This window comes from Apis florea, unplaced genomic scaffold (assembly GCF_048593485.1).
Source record: "Apis florea isolate Af1SG1 unplaced genomic scaffold, ASM4859348v1 contig_3587_pilon, whole genome shotgun sequence".
NCBI lineage: Eukaryota > Metazoa > Arthropoda > Insecta > Hymenoptera > Apidae > Apis > Apis florea.
This window is the reverse complement of record NW_028256789.1, coordinates 902944-922280: the sequence shown is the minus strand read 5'-3', so window position 1 is coordinate 922280 and position 19337 is coordinate 902944. Positions and strand designations below refer to the sequence as shown.

The 19337-nt window shown below is 45.2% G+C and overlaps 1 protein-coding gene across 2 annotated transcripts in view; it reads right to left on the bottom strand.

Annotated features, from left to right (window-relative positions):
- LOC100868538 (uncharacterized) overlaps nt 1-13528 on the bottom strand; it is a 37703-nt gene extending 24175 nt beyond the window's left edge. Inside the window, exon 1 of one of the 2 annotated variants that reach the window (XM_086914404.1) lies at nt 12221-13528. In XM_086914404.1, coding sequence (XP_086770530.1) covers nt 12221-12505 — 285 coding nt within the window. In that variant the 5' untranslated portion in view covers nt 12506-13528. The remainder of the gene's footprint in view (nt 1-12220) is intronic. The other variant, XM_086914405.1, reaches the window with a different exon arrangement.
- Nucleotides 13529-19337: the final 5809 nt, after the last annotated feature.

Below are 19337 nucleotides of genomic sequence, written 5' to 3'. Positions count from 1 at the left end.
CACGTTCCACGAAAGCGTATTTTTACAGGAATATCGATGGACCGACACGGGGAATCGGATGTTTCATCCCTCCTCGGCATCTTCTTTCTCTTCGGCCAGGGATTAATCGGCTCGTATCGTACGATCATGATCTCGCACGATTTGCAACGAGGCGTTTCGAAAATCGTCCACGATGGCTACCGCATCGCCCTCGAAACGAAACGCTCGAATCGAGCGTCGAGATTGGTCTCGAGATTTGAAATTCTCTGCGTATCGAAAAATTTAAGGATTGAGGAGAGAATGCGGAGGAACGGGTTTCGAGGCGTCGTATTCTTGATTTTCCAGGGGGGGTGATTAATGATTGGCAAGGATAGGCTGGGGTGCACCGGTGCGAATCGACCGCTCGTCACGCCGGCATACTCAGTTCAGTTATAAATTCCCGAGGAGATGTAATTTTAATGGGACGAAAACATAACGGCCGCGATTAACGAGCCGCCAACCTGCGCCAGAAACGGCTGACGGGAGAATTAATTTTCCGTGTGATTTCATTATTCAAGGAAACTACCAGCGAAACTGATATTTAACACTCCCTGTACCATAAGTATCGTTTTTTTTTTCTCTCTTCCTCTTCTTCTTGCTGCAACGCTATCGGAAGGAGAAACACTGATCCGACGTTGAAATACGAATACGGTTTACTAAAGCTTGCAAACATTTTCCACGTTTGATCCCGCGTTTAATCAGAATTATACGCGCGAAACTTTTTGTAAAAAGCGAGTATGGCTACTCTACTCTTGGATAGATATATTCATTTATCGAGCTCAACGTTGCACGAACAACGTTGTTCTCTACTCCTCCGCTTCGATAATTCCATCGATTCAAAGTTTCATTACACTTTGGATTTCTCGCCAACCATTTCAACTTTATACTGCCACTCCCCCATCAATCCGGAATTTCGAACTATCGTGATTACCATTATCAACGCGTAGAAAAGACCGTAACCCTTCAACGATCTTTACCTCTCACGTTAATCCAGCCGCACCTTCTCCTTCTCTTTCTCAATTCCCCCAAAGAATTCACCTCGTAAGACAACTCCTCCGCTCTCATCTTCTCAGCCATATGAGATAATGCACACTCGTCGAAGGGGAGGGAGCAAGGGGAGGGTCAACGAGTATCCCATCCCAGTTTAATTACCAGTTGCGTAACCTTTGGACCCGCATTACGCGCGTTTATGGAAACGAGCGTCGGGGAATGCGGGGAAGGTGTAAAAAGAGATTCTCTAATACCGGAATTTCGGGGTTGCCTAATAGAGTTCAAGGCCGTTTAGCCGTGGCATTCTACTTTGCCCCATCCCTCGCTTCGTGCCCGGTTCACCGCTGGTCGGATCTCGGTCAATGGTGTTGCTTGGTTTTCGGGAATGCCGCCTGCAGCAGCCTCGCCAGGGATAATGGAGTTCTCAAGTTCTCGTAAACGGAGGACAAAACCCCCGCCCCCGCGGCTGAACTTCGGTTAATGGTGTCGTTTCGAAGCTACGATATCGATAAGAACGGTTTATAACGAGTATCGACGAGGCCGCGCTAATTAACCGGTGCACTTTACCAGAGGGCTTAATAGCACCATCGACCAATCCCGCCCCTTCGATCGACGAGGAATTCCACTGTTCGAGTGGTTGTTACACTGTGCGCGAAATCGGGCAAATCGAGTGCTTCGGTTTCTCGAGGAGGGGAGGAAAAAGAGGAACGAAAAAGAGAAAAGAGAGGGAATAAATAGGGGAGAGAGGGAACAAAGGGCGCGAATGAAATCGAAAACGAAACATTGTTGTGGCAATCGAGGTGGTTGAAATGTGGGGATTAATTTCATTTACGAAGAGGGAGAGAAAGAGAGAAATTGTTGAATACATAGGCTCGGTGTAAATAGGATAGTTGCCACGATTGCTAATGATGTAAGATTATTTCTATTGTCGCGTTCGTGAAAGGAGGGGGGGAGGGGTGAATAAAAGCTTTTGAACGACGCCGGCAACTTTGTTGAAAGGGCGTATTGTGCTTCCTGGAAAAATTATAGGATGTACTTTAAGCGGTATTTAACTTTAAAATGTTTTTCAGGATTGTTCCATTGTTTCTGTATAACAAGTGAATAAAAATTGCATCGTATTATGAGAAACCAATAGGCGAAAGAGCGAACGAGCGATACAAAGGTGATTAAAAATATACAATTTCGCTCTTTCATACCGGTTCATATTTATCGAACCGTGAAACTGTGCAAAATACAATTTCTTTCCAATTCTTTTTTCTTTCTTTCTTTCTTTCTTTCTTCTTTTTCCTATCGTAAAAATAATAACCGATTCCGAATCATCCGACCGACAATTCGTAAAAATTCCCTCGAAACGTACAATTTAGTCTCTCATAAAGTGTTCGCGTCTTCGATCGCAGCCAATCTTACGCGCGACGAATCACAGGGGCTTTAATTAAGAATACATGTGGCGGAATACGCGTTTAATAATTCACCGCGAATGGAGTAATTGAATTTGGCGCATTTGTCTTGCGCGAATGCGGCGTTGAATTCCAACGAATTTCGCGAAACAAGCGGCGGAACAAAAGGAGGGAGAGCACAACAACAGCTTTCATCGCAGCTCTGGCGGGAACGTGGAGGTGATAGCTCTCGACCCCCTCGCGAGTATTTCCGGAAACAGTGAATGAAGCTAAGAATATTTCATAACTGGCGCCTGTGCACAACGATAACGCGTATCTACGCAATCTCTATTTTATTATTTCGCTATTTATCCCCCGCCTCGTCACCTTTTATATCCGCGCGCGTGATATTATGAAGTAACGCGAAGCGTAAGGGATGGGTGGGGAAGGGGGTACGAGGGGGTGGGAGGGGCAAGTCATGTAATCAATTTTAATCTCGGCAAACTTCTTGGATAGTTCTTCCCTTTACCCTCTTTGTTTTTTCGCATTAAACGCCGAGGGTAAGGTAATTTCACGATGAAAGGGATTGTTCTAAGCTAAGAAGATTTGCCCGGGAAACAATGAATTTTAGATCGTAGATCCTGAATGAAAATTCAGCGAGCCTCGATTTAAAGAAGTATCGAGGTAACGGGCGGGGAAGGGTAGGTAAGGATGGATGTATAGATGGATGGATGCTTCGATTTAAGAGAGTAGCGGGAGAGGTGGAAGAGAAAGGGGAACGAATGAAAAATTTAACGCGTGTCTCGATTTTAGAAAGTATCGATTTATCGATCGATCGATTGATCGATCGATCGAGAGAGAGAGAGAGAGAGAGAGAGAGAGAGAGAGAAGGGAAGAATTATTCCGTCGAATAAAAATTTTACGCGTCTCAATTTAAAAAAAAAAAAAAAGGAGAAAAAAAAGGAAGATTCGAAAGGGAAAGATATCGAGCGGAAAGAGCTAGCGGATTTTATACGCGAGCTTTCGAAACACTGAGTGGCGAATTTATTCGCCGCGACCGCGTCATCTTACGTAATCGGAAGGTTCAATCCCCCCTTCAAATTTCTCGGGAGCAATGATACATTCGAGATGGAATTCCAACTGAATGGCATCGTGCTGCGAAACGATATTCGATTCCGGCCTCCCCGCGCTAGGCCCGGTTTAAGGAATCGAGAGAAGAATTGTTCCCTGCGAATATCGAGCAGCCTCCTCCCTCCCTCCCTCCCTCGATGTAACATCTGCCGTGTTCGGCACGAATAAAAAGGCACGGTGTAACATCGGAAACTGGGCGGGAAACGAAACACACCGATGGACCGGAACGAGAGTTTTCGTGGAACGAGAGCGAATAAGAAGAATAGGAAATGAATGGGGAGGGGAGGGAGTGAAAGATGGGAAGAATCGTCTAGAGGCCTGCCGTGGAACGGAAAACACGGATGCTGCATTTACGCCGGGAATATTCCTGGGTAACGGTGCATTCCTGGCAAGCGTAGCTCGGAGGAGTCGGAGGCAGAGAAAGGATGGAAGTCGAAGGTGGGACACCGGATCAGAGAAGGGGGAGGGTGTGGGAGGATAGATACGGCAGCTTGCTGGCAGCTATATCAGGTTACGCTCTAGCGCCCATCCAACGCCCATCCTCCACCCATTCGACCCATCCGACCAACCTAGGCGGCTCCCTCCCGCCTTCATTCCGCTCGCTCTTTCACCGCCACCCTCTCTCTCTCTCTCTCTCTCTCTCTCTCTCTGTTCCTTTTCACGGCTTTATCTCCCCGTCTTCCTTCCACCCCCTCGTTTTCTATTTATGCCACTTCTTCTCGCCCTCCTCTTCTCGCTCCCTTTTGCCTTTATGTCACCCAGACCTCGACATTATCGCGGCACACGCTGCATACTGCTAACGCCTGCGACTATAGGATTGGTATTATGGCCGATACGGCGGGGAATGCCCCGCGTGGATTTTGATTCCGACTCGATGCGCGATGGATGGGCGTCAATATTGGTAGACCGGGTCGATTTGTTGAAATGGAGATTGCGTTTTTGGAAGTAGTAGATTTTTCTTTTTTTTTCGGGGGGAGGAGGGTTAAGGTCGAGTCCGAGCAATGAGTTTTGCTCTACTACTTTTCGCGAACGAAAATGGAAAAAGTAGAATTAATGGAATGTGATTTATAATAAAAGTCGCGATTTTTGTATTCGTTTTTCTTCTTCTTTTTCGTGCAATAAATATTTTTACTCGAGAAATATCGTTCCTATACCCTAACTTTCATAATCCTATATTTTATTATAGATTGGCGCGTAAAGAAATGTCGTTTCTATAAAATTCACGAACCGCGTATAATCCGTTATAATCCGTTCATCAATGTGGTTATCATAACCACAACATCGAGAAATAAATTTTTCATAAAATATCTTCGAAAAAATTTCGAAGAAAAGGAAAAGAAAAATTATTCAAAATCAAAAGAAGTGCGTCTACATCCTAATATCCATATACGTGATATCATCCCTCGTACCGATTTACCATCAATTTAAACTTACATCCATTCCGGTCAAATATCACTCTATATTCCCCCAAGGGGAGAAAGGGATCGTAAGGTCGAAGACAGATTAATCGTCACGGATAAAATCGCCGACCCCTCCCCCCATAAGTCCCGGGAGAAACTTCCACCGAATCCTCTCTGCTCGGGAAAAACCCGCCATCATCTTCTTCTCCTCGAGTCGGATCCATGGATATCCATCTCGATTCAACTTCGAAATTGCTCCCCTTTGATTTCTTGGCGCAACGACTTATTAAGCCGGCTTTGATAAAACCGCCGAAACTTTCCTCTCTCTCCCCTCTCTGATAATTCCAAACCGCGATAACCGTCACGTGACGCGCCAATGTCGCCAACTCTTCCAACAAATCGACCTTTCAAAAAGGTTCGACCTTCCACGAAGGAAGGGAAGAGAGACAGACGGGAGGAATAATCACCACCTGTCACGGATCCCTTGCTTTCTCTTCCACTTTGCCTCCTCTTTTTTCCCCCTCCTTCTCTCTTTCTCTTCCTTCTTTCTTCTCTTTCTCTTTCTCACGGACTCGTTTCCGGCGCTGTAATCACGGAAACGGGATTTGAAATTCGAGTTCCCACTAATGGCCGGTGACACCACCCGTCCACAGATCGCAACGGTAATCGGATCGACGATGGCTCGTTCGAAACCATCCTTTTCTCCCATTTACATTCGTTTTTCCAACGCGGAGGAGCGTCGTTTCGACCCTTTTCCCTCCACACCTTTTCTTCGTGGCGGAAAACGAAACAAGCTCGTCTTCTTTTGCCAAAAGTGCTCGAAAGTGATTTCCCCTCCGAACAATTTTCCCAATTTTCGTTCGTTACCGTTACCATCCTGCGTAACCAACCTCTGTGTTTCTGCACGAGTTCCCGTTCTGTTTCCGGTCCTCGATTAACCGCGAAAATTTAATCCGGCTCGAGCGATTGCCTGTTATCCCGATTGCACGCGCGAGTAAAACGTCTAACGTCGAATCGTTCAGTCGGAAAATTGCTCTTAATGGCACGACTGGATGGGGATGGTGGTGTCTCCCGTTGTTCGCGGGGAAGAAGCTCGTTTGTTCCCGCCTCGCCTGATTAATTTTAATTTAAGTTTAACTCGTTAGAAAATTGGAGCCAATTTTTTTTTTTTTTTTTTTTTTAAGAGAGATATGCATCGCGTAAACAAAATTCCACGTAAACGTGCGAGTAGCGCGAGCTTCCCACATCAAGCGGAGCACATTAGTTTGCGCTCAAACAAACGTCGAGCCAGGTCTGATTGCTTGCTTGAAATGTATGCACGTTATAACTGATTTGTGCCCATGTTCAAACCCCGAGTTTCGTCTCTTGTTGTTTGAACGTCAATTTCTAAACGGTTCGAATATCGATTCGATGGAATTTCTGTCTTGTTCGATCGAAACAACGTACTATGTGTATATATATATATATGTATACGATGAGAGTACGGTGACATTTCTTATTCTTCAAGCATCATAATAATAATAATAAATAAATAAATAAATAAAAATTATCGATGCGGAAAAAATCGTATAAAAATCATTCCTTTCGACGTATAAATTTATAAACGAGACAGTTTAAAAACGGTACACAAAAAAGCTTTTCTTCCTCCTCCTGTCGGGGGAAACAAAGGCGAGAAATCTGCATTCATTAATCACACAGATCTAAATCTTTCGCGTTACTCGTATTTCCACTTCCAATAAATCCCCGTGGACGAAGTTTAATAATTTGTCATCCTTTGTCACGACTTGTTCCACCGGTCGAAATATTCAAACGCGACGAAGACGAGCGGGCGAACATTTTTCGAGATCGTGATTAAATCTCGATCGAGATGGTCGGAGGAAGAGGAAGCGGCGGGGCAAATCGATGCATTAATTAATTACAAGGCGGAGAGACAAATCTGACGGAACAGTAGGGACGGATCATATTCCCGGCACTAGTGACGGACATACCGCACAGCTGTCCCTCGTGTTACCTCGAAATTGTGCTGGCCTGTGTGAATCTGTCCGCGGATCGGGTGATTTCCAGTTGATTCGCGTGCAACGCCCCGACAGCGTGGATGCCACCTGTCTTCTCTAACGAGTCGTGCTGCTGTTTCCACCTCCACGCACACACACACGCGCGCGTACATCGCGCGCACACGTATTGCCGATTCCCGGTGTAATTGATCATTATGGTCTTAACCATGGGGACCGCGGACTTTTCGTCGCTCGATGAGCATTCACGAGTGACGTTTAGTGGAGGGCCGCTCGTTATTTCCACGAGGGTGACGTTTTATTTTGATGTATGACAGGTTTCTAAATCGCGCCGTAATTTTATTTTGATCGAACGATCCGGCTTTCCAGTTTCGACAGGGGCCATTTTTCAATTACAATACGAATTACATGGATATATATATATATATATATATCCTGTGGTGAAAGATAACACGGTTTTATTTATATTTGTAAAGAGAAAGTAGAGGGAAGAGAAAAAAAATATGGATATAAAATCTTTTTTAGGGAGAGAAATCGATGTATCACGATATCACGAGATAGATATTCGATTTATAATCGAGGTCTTGTGTATATTTTAATTCAAAAATTTTGATCGAGGGAAAAAGAAAAGAAGGGGAAGAAGAAAAAAGAAGAAGGGAGGAACGCGAAAGCTCGTTAATGTCCCTTACGGGAAGTTAAGTGGAAAGTGCGCGTTGAGAGCTGTCGAGGAAGCTTTCCATCAGCGGTGGAGATGGACGACAAGGAAATAAAAGAAAGGATCTCACTTGAACGGGCAATCACGTACCCCCAAACAAATAAAGACAGTGATGGATATATCCACTCGATCTATCGTATGAAAAACCAACTTCCTCGGATATATCCACTCCCGCCGCTTAAAGAGTTAATTCAAGTATCCTTCAGGGAGAATTTCCTCCGTGGCCGAGTGTCGTTCAACGTCGAAACACAAACATAAATTGCAGAGAGGAAAAGGAATCGACCGATTCAATTGCCAGACCCAGGATCGAGGAACTCGTATTTTTCTTTCGCCCCAACTTCGAACCTTCCCCTTCCCCCTACCCTCCCGATACGAGACTCCAGGATTTCGAGAACGGGATCTACCAAGGCGATCGAGAATCGAACGAGAGAAACGATTATAGTCATAATCGTGGATGGCGCTTGTTATTAATTCGCGGATCGAAGAAATCGAGACTGGATCGGATTTATTCATTAGGAGAACGTTCGATATAGGCCTGCATCACGTTCAAAAGCCTTCGCGCGAAAATTAAACCGTTTTTTCAAGTTGGCGCTTACATAGTTACCGAGCCCACCGTTTCACCGTGGGTGTTCGCGTTGCAAATTTTTCGCTCGGCCGGGTCCAATTAAAAAAATATATATACACCAATCTACTGTTCCCTCGGGACAGGGAGAAATTTTGTTTCGGGGGCTCGGATTTCCTGCAAATTATTGCGATCGAGCAACCGTGACTGGAATTTCGGGAAACACCCTGTATATATACACGGAGGCCCAAACCAGAGCGCAGACTCTGTGCGTCTACACACCTGTCTATCTATACACATACGTGTGCAGTATATATGCGCTCGTGTACGCGTAGGAGCACTAGCGTGGAACGGTAGCCGCGCTCTCCACGCATGATGAGGAACGAACGGAATCATAAATGTCCGCTCTCCGCTCCGTGTGACACGGTTGCGGGAACGCAAGCGAGTCATGACATTGCGAGAAGATATCTATAGGGCTAGGCGAGGCGGGGAGCGAAAAGGGGTTGGGTTCACACGCGGGAGAAATTTATGCCGTCCTCCGTGATGGGATTTGACGGCGTAGACGTGGATTTTCAACGTCGAATCGCCACTGGAAAATCGCCATCGTCGTCCACTTTTATATCCCATCCTGACTCTCTCCGTTCTCTCATCTCTCTCTCTCTCTCTCTCTTTCATCACCGTCCCGTCTCTTCCCCTCCTCGAATTCTCGCACTCTTTGTCGAATATCGTTTCGCGAAGATCAAGTTTTCGAGTTCATCGCGTCGCGCCACTTTCTCCCAAACATTTAGATACACTTGGCAAACATGGTCAACTATGGAGGAGAAGGAGAAGGAGGAGGAGAGATTGGCCTACTTTACATTTCACGCTCCATCTCCGCCGGTGTCCCGTATCTCGGCTCCTCTAACCGAATATATATGCACGTCCATCACCCGTGCACCGAGATAGCGTTAACAAGCTTTATATAAGCAATGGCCCAGAGACCGATCCTGCTTGCCTCCCGAACATCAAAGGGATCCGTGCTTCCTGCTCCGGCTCCCATAGACGGTGCGCCACGTCAAGGGCCCCGAATCGAGTTCAAGGAACCGGCTCTCACGCCACTGTTAACCGATAATGGCGCGAGAGGAGATTAAAGCACGAGAGAGAGGGGGGGGAAGGAAAGGGGATACCCTTTCGATTCGGTAACACTTGTCGTGGAATAATTCCGTTCGTTGGGAAGGAAAGGGGCTCGATGTTTCTGACCGGCAATCAGCCCTGTTAGAGAGGGGTCGTCTTGCCGGTCCCGGTACCGGTGAAAATCGCTACCAATCCTGTTCACCACCGCCCATTCAAAGAGAGGGAACTTTCCAAGTTGTGGTTATTGCGACCGATCGATCCTCGCCTCCAACACTGTGTGTACACCCTTTCCCGTGGATAGCCATGGGTAAGCTTTGCCTTGGCCTGCAACACACACTCGGCCTGCCCACCACCACCACCACCACCACCCCTCCCCGTTAAACCTTCCCACTCTTATCCTCGCCCCACGAGAATTCTCCCGGCTCGACCTATCTATCTCCGTTCGCCCCACAGGGACAATGGAAGCCTTCGCTCCCCGGGGAATATCGGAGGATAGGAGTGGTGCTGATGCTCCAGTCGCCGATGTAGCCACCCCGACCATTGGCCGGCGGTGAGAGAGCACTTCCTGTTAGCCTCGACCCTCGTCCGCAACCAGCCGCAGGCCGCAAGCCTCGGCTCCTGCGAGCCGTAACCTCTAACCTCATGCTGTTCGCCCTGACCTCCCGCCGACAGCGTAATTGTTTAGAAACCCCTTGATCTGTAATTTCAGCGCCCGGTCTCCTCTCTACACGAAACATCGTTAACACCCTTCTCCACCTCCCCCCATCGTCGCCATCGTATCTCTCTAGCTTCTCGCACACGCGATGCCTTCCTCTCTCTATTCCGCAATCCATTTACTTTCTCGCCCTTTTCCTTTCTCTCTCTCTCTCTTGGCACGGGCCGCGGTAGTCGATATCTCGCGCATGCACCGCGGTATGTATCGTCTTTCGTGGATGGACGAAAGTTTGGAAAAGTTTTGTTGGTTTCGCCACGACGAGGGGCGAAAAACCAACGAGTTGTCGCGCGATGGATCGCGTTTAATCCTCGAGAGTTGAGCTCGCGTTTGCCGACACGAGGTGGCCAAGTAGTATCGAACCGGATAATGGTCGGACCGGAGTTATTCTCCCGAGAGGATGGAATAATATCTTTTTTCGTGGAATTCGAAGGAAGGAGCTTTAAGCTTTCCTATCCCGGTACAATTATTGAACGATTCTTGATTTTTTTTTTTTTTTCATCGAAATCATCGTATTATTAAACTTTCGGGAGAAAGGATTTTTCGAAAGGATCGTCTTTGTCCTAAATCAACGTTATTCTCTGAGAAACTTAAAGCGGCGCAGAAATTATAATTCACGGGGATTGAATGTAGATGTAACAAAGTAGATTTGGAAAAGTGGTTATGACCATTTTCTCGCAGTGGCTATTCAAAAATGCGAAATGCTTTCCCCTCAGAAACCCGAGGGGAAAAATTCGTTTCACGAGTATGGAACGATGCACGAAACGTTTCATTTCTTCTTTTCCTGGAAAGAATGGCGGAGATGCGCCCTTCTCTTGTGTCTCGTGACAAAGGATTCTTTCGGGCCGAGTACAGGGATTTATGAATGCAGATCATCGAAGGCCATTTCAGATCTCTTTGTAGCCGCGTTCTCCACGACCATACCTTCAAATTTTCCTCCGCTTACCCACGCCAACTTTTTTCACACGGGAACATTCGTGTACGCGCCTAATTCGCCTCGTCAGTATGTATAACGTTGCCTCGTAACGAAAGGATTTAAAACAGAGTTCGATTACCCTCTCTCTAATAAGTACTCGTTCCAAGGTCTTTCGATACGGAGGAAGGAATGGTGGAGAAGATGTATGATTGAGGAGAAAGAAGAAAAACTTTTTTGCCACCGAACCACTCGAACGAATCTCTTTTTTTAGCCATTCGCTAAACGCTTTTAATGAAATCGTTCGAATCGATATTAATTTCATCGAAACGATGGTCGAAACGTGGAACAATATTTTACGTGGAGCGAATACGACGGAGAGAGGGGAGGGATGCGAAAATATTTCAAAGTTATTTTGCAGTTACTAAAAATTATCGGTCGAAATTTTTTACACACCGCGTTGCTCTTATCGAGCCAAGTGGAGCGGAATATAAAATAATTCGGGAAATATCATAAGAGTATCGGCAAATATTCATCAGGATCATGCATAAGATACGAAATTGTGTCTCGTAAATATTTGAATGGAATTAATTACGCAAGCACGCTTCGGAGCGGATATTATTGGAACAGTAAAAAACAATTTTAACTGGCAAACAAGGTCAGAATGGGATAAATATTTGAATCCGATACACTTTTTAAACATTTTCACGTGCACGGAATTATCCTATCATCCCCTACCTACCTATTCAATTCCAAATATGTCTCTGTCTATATAATCTTCGTATAAATGTTTCCCTATTAAATTTCTCCACGCACAAATCTCGACACCTACGGAAATTTTATTCTGTTCCGAAATTTCGGTATAAACACCAGGTAAAATCTAATTTGCCAATTCCAATTTGAGATCGAAGCAAAATCCTCCACGTAAAATCATATCAAATTTAGAGATTCCAAACGTTCTTTCGGACGTTCGCATCCTCGAAACGCGGAGAAAACTAATTTGCCGGCTTTAATCTAGGCGAGATCAAAATTGGCCGGACGAGTTATGAAATTTACTAATTGGAAAAATATTCTCCTAAAATTTCTCCTATCTCTCTCGAAATCTCGAGAGAGATCCAAACGCGAGAAACTCTAATTTAACTCTCGATTTAAATCCTAATTTACCCGAAATCTCGAGAGCTTCTCCCCGATTCGCTCTAAAATCCTGTCCTAAAAATATTCCCGTCGAGGAATCGATCGATTTTTTCTCATATATAACACAATTGAAATGCTACTTACGATCTCCTCCAGTTTCGAGCAGCCTTTCCTCGCCGTGCAGGCCAAGGCGACGATCACTCCGCCACCGAACATGACCAGGAGGAACACCGCCAACTTCCATCCGTGATCTCTCTGCGGAATGAGCTTCTTGGCGCTTGGCAACTTGGCAACTTCCGTCGTCGAGACGCCGAGGCGCGACGCCTTCACCAGAATCGTCCTGAGCCTCTTGCTCGCCTTCTCGCACGCCATTTTCGCCGGATTGCTCCTCGACGTCGATCTCGACGATTTCACGTGCACTTGATCCATCCTTCGTGATTCAATTAACGCGTGGCGAACAACCAACCAGACACTCGCACATTACCAAAAAAGTTACCGAAAAGTATCGATCCTTCTATTTCATACGACGAATATATATATATATATATATTAAAAAAATCACGTACGATTTTTACTGGTGTAAAAATTTCTAGACTCTTACAAAACTCTCGTTTTCCCTTACAAAAAAACAAAATTCAATCTATCTCTTTTAGATCTATTATAAAATATTGTATACCTCTAATTCGTTTTCTTTTTTTTTTCTTTTTTTTTTTTTTAGGTATAAATATGATAAAATTGCTGGAAACAGCCAGAAGCGTTCACGAGAAGCGAAGCATCACAGAGAAGTCGGTGTCACTTCGTATTATTTATATTATAAGATCCATCCAAAAATATGGTCTCGACGATGCGGGTTTAGGATAAGTTTACGAGATCACCCAACGGTTCAACACCGTCCGTGACCGAGTATATATTCTTCGAGGGATCGTTCCTCTCGAAGAAACGGCCTCTCTCTCTCTCTCTCTCTCTCTCTCTCGTCCGTCGTGGAATACAGTTGAAACGAAGCGTGGAAAGTGGGCGGCGTACCAATTCCTCCTAGGCGTTAGAACCTCGTCCACGGCTTTACGCACGCTCACGTAGAGATGGACTCTCGGTGTGCAGGTTTTTTTACGAGATTATACCGTCCAATGGTGTGCAGATATATCGTGCTCCGTTTCCCTCTCACTCTTGATCCCTCCGTCGTCCCCCATAAGCCGTTATATACTTTTTGTGAAACGGAAGGGGAGGATGGAAATCGGTCAAGATACGTTCGAGACACGAGATAATCGAAACTCTCGCTTTTGCCTTGTCCACTGTGTATACACTCTTCTCTCGACCGTTCCCAGGAAAATTCACCTCGATTTCGATCGACTCGAAACGGTTATTCTCACGCAAAAGAGGCACGACACTATCTCGCTCGATCGGTTATCGTTACACCGACGACCACCAATTCCAACGGTTTAACACTCCCTTCCCGCCGTTTCAACGTGTGCATTGATCGAGCAACCGGGATTAAGACGGTGGCGGGGTGCGGGTAATGAAAGGTCCTTCGCCGAGGCTCGAGTCCAACGCCGTGCTCTTTTTCTCGACGATGAGACGTGATAACCCGAGAATCTTCACCTTCCTCATATTTATTCGACGATTCCTCGATAGAATTTTACTCTTCCCTCGTCCATGGCGGGAATAGAAGTGGTTTAAGAAAGGATCCCGATATTTTACGATATTTTATTATCCCTCGAGCTCTCCCGTGAATCGCATCCTCTCACGATTTTTCTGGTAAGAGAAAACGGTGGATACGCTTCGTTTCACGCTCCGCTCGGCAACGCTCGCCTCACGGGATGCAACTCTAATGGGGCGGCGATTTCTCGCATCCCTGGAGCACCACGTGTCGTTTCACCACCGTCTCACCTGGAAACAAAAATATCCGTCAGGGATATATCCGTGGCCGTTGCTTGAGTGCATCGTGAAACCTTAATTGCGGGATCCCTCTGATCGCCGGGGAAAATTGTTGCTCCGCTCCTCCTTGTGGATCGTTTCGAATTACTTTAATTGCGCGAAAGAGAGAGACGGACGAGAGAGAGAGAGAAAAGGAGGGAAAAGTTCGACGCGATGGAAAAAATAGGATAACTCCTAGAAAGAGAGAGAGAGAGAGAGAGAGAGAGAGAGTGGAACGAGTATGGTGAATACATCCTAAAAATCTATTTCTTGTGTAATCATTAAATCGCACAAAATAATCGAAACTCGACAATAACATAGAACGATTTTTAAAATTTTCAAGAGCAAATTTCTAATTTGGTTCTCGCGACATTTAATTTCTCTGCCAGGCTGGACGGTATAAAAATAATTTGAAAGCAGGTTGACGCGCGAGCTCGGATCCACTTTGAAAAAATAATTAAAGGAAGAGCCTCGGTTTATTATTCGTTCCTCGAAACGGTAGGAAAAAGGAAACAAGTAATAATAAGAAAAGGTTTGTGGGCGTGAAGGTGGGTGCCAAACTCGGGGAGGCGCAATTAACAGAGGATTTAAGATTAACCGGGAAAGAATTACGAACAAGAAAATGGCATTCAAGTTGCGCGCGTATACGTAGACCGACAGAAACAGGATTAAGTGGACGGAATTCGAGAGCCCGGAATCCAAGGTAATTCTCGCTTAATCCTCGGACACGGCCCTCCACGGACGAACCGTTCACCCCCACCGATTCGACTGCAACGAGAGTATTTTCGTCCGTGATATCGCCCGTCCAAAGATAATCCCATCCCCGATATTGCCTCCATCTTTAATGCACTCAAAATCCATCCGGTCCGAGGACTACACGTCCAGCTAGCACGACAGAAATAAGATCTCGTCTATATAATCGAGAATCTCGCCCAGCCCTTGCTTCTCCGCAAACTTTACCCCAAACACTGATCCCATCCACTGATCCTATCGATCCTCGATTATTCCCCAGCCCAACAACCCTATTCGCTCGGAGAGAGAGGCGAGCGATTTTGGTTTTTCTACCGATTGGTTAAATACGCGTAATCTCGAGATTAAAATTAAAACGGATATCTCGTTGCGTTTGCCGTACATTCTGAAACACGTGCGCTTTCAAGGGATAATTCAACGTAGTTGAAAGAGATTTGTGTGACGAATCTAAAAAGTGGTGGGGTAATTAATTTAATCGTTTATTGGAATTTTTTTGCAGCAAAAGTTTCTATCGTGTCTCTTGAAACTTATTTCCTATGCTCATTTCTATACTTTGTTGCGCTCACAATATAGCGAGAAGAGTGATATTATCAAATTTTATTACTCTGATTATTGACATTTTTTAATACGATCGAGAGTAATTTTGTCGGAATTTCGATGAAGAAAAATTAATTCGACTTTATTATAAATAGAGGACAAAACCAATAAAATATAATAGCGATTTAAAGACGAAATTAACTTTAAATCATTCCTAATATCCAATTTTTGCCAGATATTTTTCATCGATACACGTATTACGCAAAATGATCAAACATTCTCTTCGACGTAAACTATAAACAGTGCTAATACAAATTCTCGTCGTCAAACTCAAACTGATTATACACTCGCAAATAAATTACATCACACCTGCATTACTTCTCTGTTGGAACAATATATTTAGCATTAAATCCATTTGGTCTCGTTACTTTATCCGCAAAATAATAAACAAACGCTGCTCTCATCAAATTAAACAGAGGTTCGAAAACCTTATTTGCGAACTTTAAAAACTTACAATTTCGACTCGACAAATATAATTTTTCTCGCGCATTAATAGTTTTTTCTTCGAATATTCGCAAAAAAAAAAAAAAAAATTGTCTCCTTACTAACAATTAAATCAAACAACAAGTTAAAATCGACTTGTTACGGATTTCTTACTTTCGACAAAATTAATAAAATGATCCTTTCTGAGAAGAGGTTAACGAATCCCAATCGAACGGAACGGAACGTTCGTTGAAGATAACGGGTAGAAAATTATAACGGACAAAAAGAGAAAAAAGAAATACACATCTCCAGAATAAAACCTGTACGCGAAAGAAGTTAAACGATGCATGGTCCATTGTCCATGGTATCGTGGCCATTAGGATCGAGGACGTCGCCGCGGATACGAAGAAAGTTCTCCAACGTTTTCGCGTTACCCGTATCTAAATCACTTGGCGCTAACGATTATCTCGATCCGGGGACGTAAGCTTAATCGCGCCGAGCTAATTCTCGCTCGAAACTCCCCAGACTGCAATAGTCGTAACGTTCGCATGAAAGGCCGCGTATGAGAACGTGCCAAGAAAGCGCGCCGTTTTCACAGCCTTCGCGACCCTTCTCAGAACTCTGCAAAGCACTTCCCTTTTAATCGCGAATGTATGTAACTCTCGGTTAAAAGCATGTTAAAGGCTAAGCCAATCCCGCGGTACCCTTTCCCTCGCCAAAGCCTGAAAGATTTCCACGAGAATCTCTCGAGAATCTCTCGTGTTTCATCCCCACCACCAGTTTCCATCCCCCTCCCCGCTTCTTCTATTCCTCCATTTACGAACGCCGGCTAATTAACGCGATCCGATTCGAATAACGCAGTATCCCCTCCTCTAATTCCAACGAGCTTGTTACTAATCTTCCAAAATTAATCACCGTTCATGCACGCCTCCCTCCCCTCATCCACTCTCTCCACTCTCCTCGATCGCGTTGCTTTGAAAGCTTCGAGATGTGGGCGCGAAGAGGATAAACGATGGTTGGAGGGGGAGGGGTTGAGTTTAAATTCTGCCCGAGAGTAAAAGCCAAGCCGTCGAAAAGCAAATGACGAGTAAAGTTGTGTCATTAAAGTGTCGGAATCGGCGTGATGAAGTTGCTCGAAACTAAAAGTAGAATCCAGGGGAGGGGGTTGGACGGATAGAGATCGAGGGATTCAAGTCTTCGTATCGCGGTTCATTTGGTAATGGTGTCACAAGTTTAAAACACCTTTGACTTTTAGCGGCTAATTTCACACACCGTGATTTTAATTTTCATTATTTTAATCGAACTCGCTTCGCATCCGTTCATACTTCGTTTCAACGATTCCAAGAGATTCGATTCTTTTTCCGTATCTCACTGCCGACTCTTATCTTCTCCTGAGCTTTGTTGCTCTCGGGAATAACAGCGTGATCAAGTATATATCTAACGAAGCTTATGGAATTCTCTGCAGGATTTTTTTGCCAAACTGGCATTTCCCGAAGCAATCCATCCTTCCTTCGGGGAAATAACGCTCGTTTGGGATGCGAGTGATTTCTTCCAATATATCGAAATAATACCTACAACTGTTGAACGTCACGCGTTCGCTTATTTTTTTCAAAATTCACTGCGCAAAATTCGCAATAAATCGAAACCAATTATCGGGATCATAAGGTCACAACGTTAACGCCCGATCTCGGAAAATATAACAATTTCCCGCGTAAAAGCGTGGTCGATTGAAAGGCGATGGGAGTGCCAGGCCACGTTCGAGGACGTATTTCGCCGAAATTTCGGTCGAATTGTTAACAAGGACCTTGCCGGTTCACGTCCGACCTAATTCGATTGTCAAGTGTCTTCGTTCGTCCCGATTTACCCCGGTATCAACTGCGGTTTCCGGCCTTTTTGCCCACGGTATTACGTTAGCCGCTCCGTGTCGAGCATCAGTGCGCCGCTCCGTGACCAAATCCTCGATGGGGGAGGGCTGACGTATTTTCCGACGTTGGAAGATCAGCGCCGGTTTATTGGATAAAACTCGATGAAGAAGTACGGAGGGAAGGCATCGACCAGCAGTCGTCGGTGCATCCCGTGGAAAATGAGATACCTTAATAAGACGCCGTCCCAAGCTGTAATTACGCGTTCCAACTTCCTCCCAGCTATTTTCCTGCTGCGAGTAATTAGAATACCGATAGTTTCGCCCTGAGCGCCACCCCCCTGAGTTCCTTCCCCCTCGCCTTTCTCTTTTTACTTCCGAGAGCAAGAATGCGTTTCCAAGGATTTAACGGGGGGATGCAACCTCCGCTCGAGGGTATTGTACAAGAACAACCCTCTCCGTGCTGGAGGGGGTGGAGAAAGAGCAAGATTCGGGAATCGAAGGGTTGTGTCGAGCGATACGAGGGGGGCACGGTTATCGTTTCTTCCTTTGGAAGAAAATTAATTATGGAACTGGATAGATCGGGCAATATCGTCAAAGATGATTTTCCTTTGGAGGGGAGGATCGTGGGCGGGGGAGAGTTGAGGGGAGGCTATAACTCAAGGCGCGGTGGATTTTTCATTAACCGTGAAAGAGTAACGCGACGCGGGCCCGAACGAATGAGGGAGGATTAATCAACGCGTTTGTGTTAAACACGCGCTCGCAGCCAGCGTTTCCCATCGGCCACGCCCCCCGCTCGCTAGTTAATGCACTGTTAAAACGTGTAACACATCGAGTAACGCTTAAGCGGGCTCGATTATTCGTGTTTACAAATTTCACGGGACCCGTGAACGTGTGATGGAGCGGTGGTCGTTTCGTTTAGTTTGCGGCCCGTCTAAACAATTGAATTTTCCCAATTTCCGTTTTCCAGTTTCTCTATTTGCTCGATAATCCAATTCTTTTCTTCCTTTCTTCCTCCCACGTTTTGCTTTTCTCTCGTCTCGCGAACGAAGAAATTTTCTTGTTGCGCACGTTGCGCGTTTCTCGTAAATAATTTCTTCGTGCAAGGGGGAAGGAAAAAAGCGTACGCGTTATACGATGACGAAGAGTCGAGTAAATTGCATCGTTATCACGCGTGAACAAGAATTTTTAATTAAGTATATAGGGGTTAATTGTGGAAAATTTATTGAAAAATTCCATTCCATGGCTAATGGGCGGAAGTGCACGTACTCTCTGATGGAAGTACAGCGAAGCACAAGTAGAGTAAACCGTTCTCTGCTCACTGTCACGCGATGTAACACGATCTTATTCGTGAAACCTTCGACTAATGCACGCACGCTTATATTCACAACAATACACGTATATCTATTCATATACATCTACGAGAAACAATCGGACCCGCATTCCTTTCCAATTGCTTTCTTCTCCGCGACTCTGCATAAATACACGCGTTGAAATAAATATACGATATTCCCTCCCTATATCTACGCACGTGAAAAAGATTAAAATACGTTGTATCGAGAACAACTTCTCTGCAACTTGTCTCCACAATCACAGAACGCGTGTGCCGGTTAAATATAACACATATTTCGCTAGTTCAACGCTTCCACGAATCGGATAATTTCGCACATGGGATAAATGTAATATAAACAGGGCATCGAAAAGCCCGAGCCACGAGCT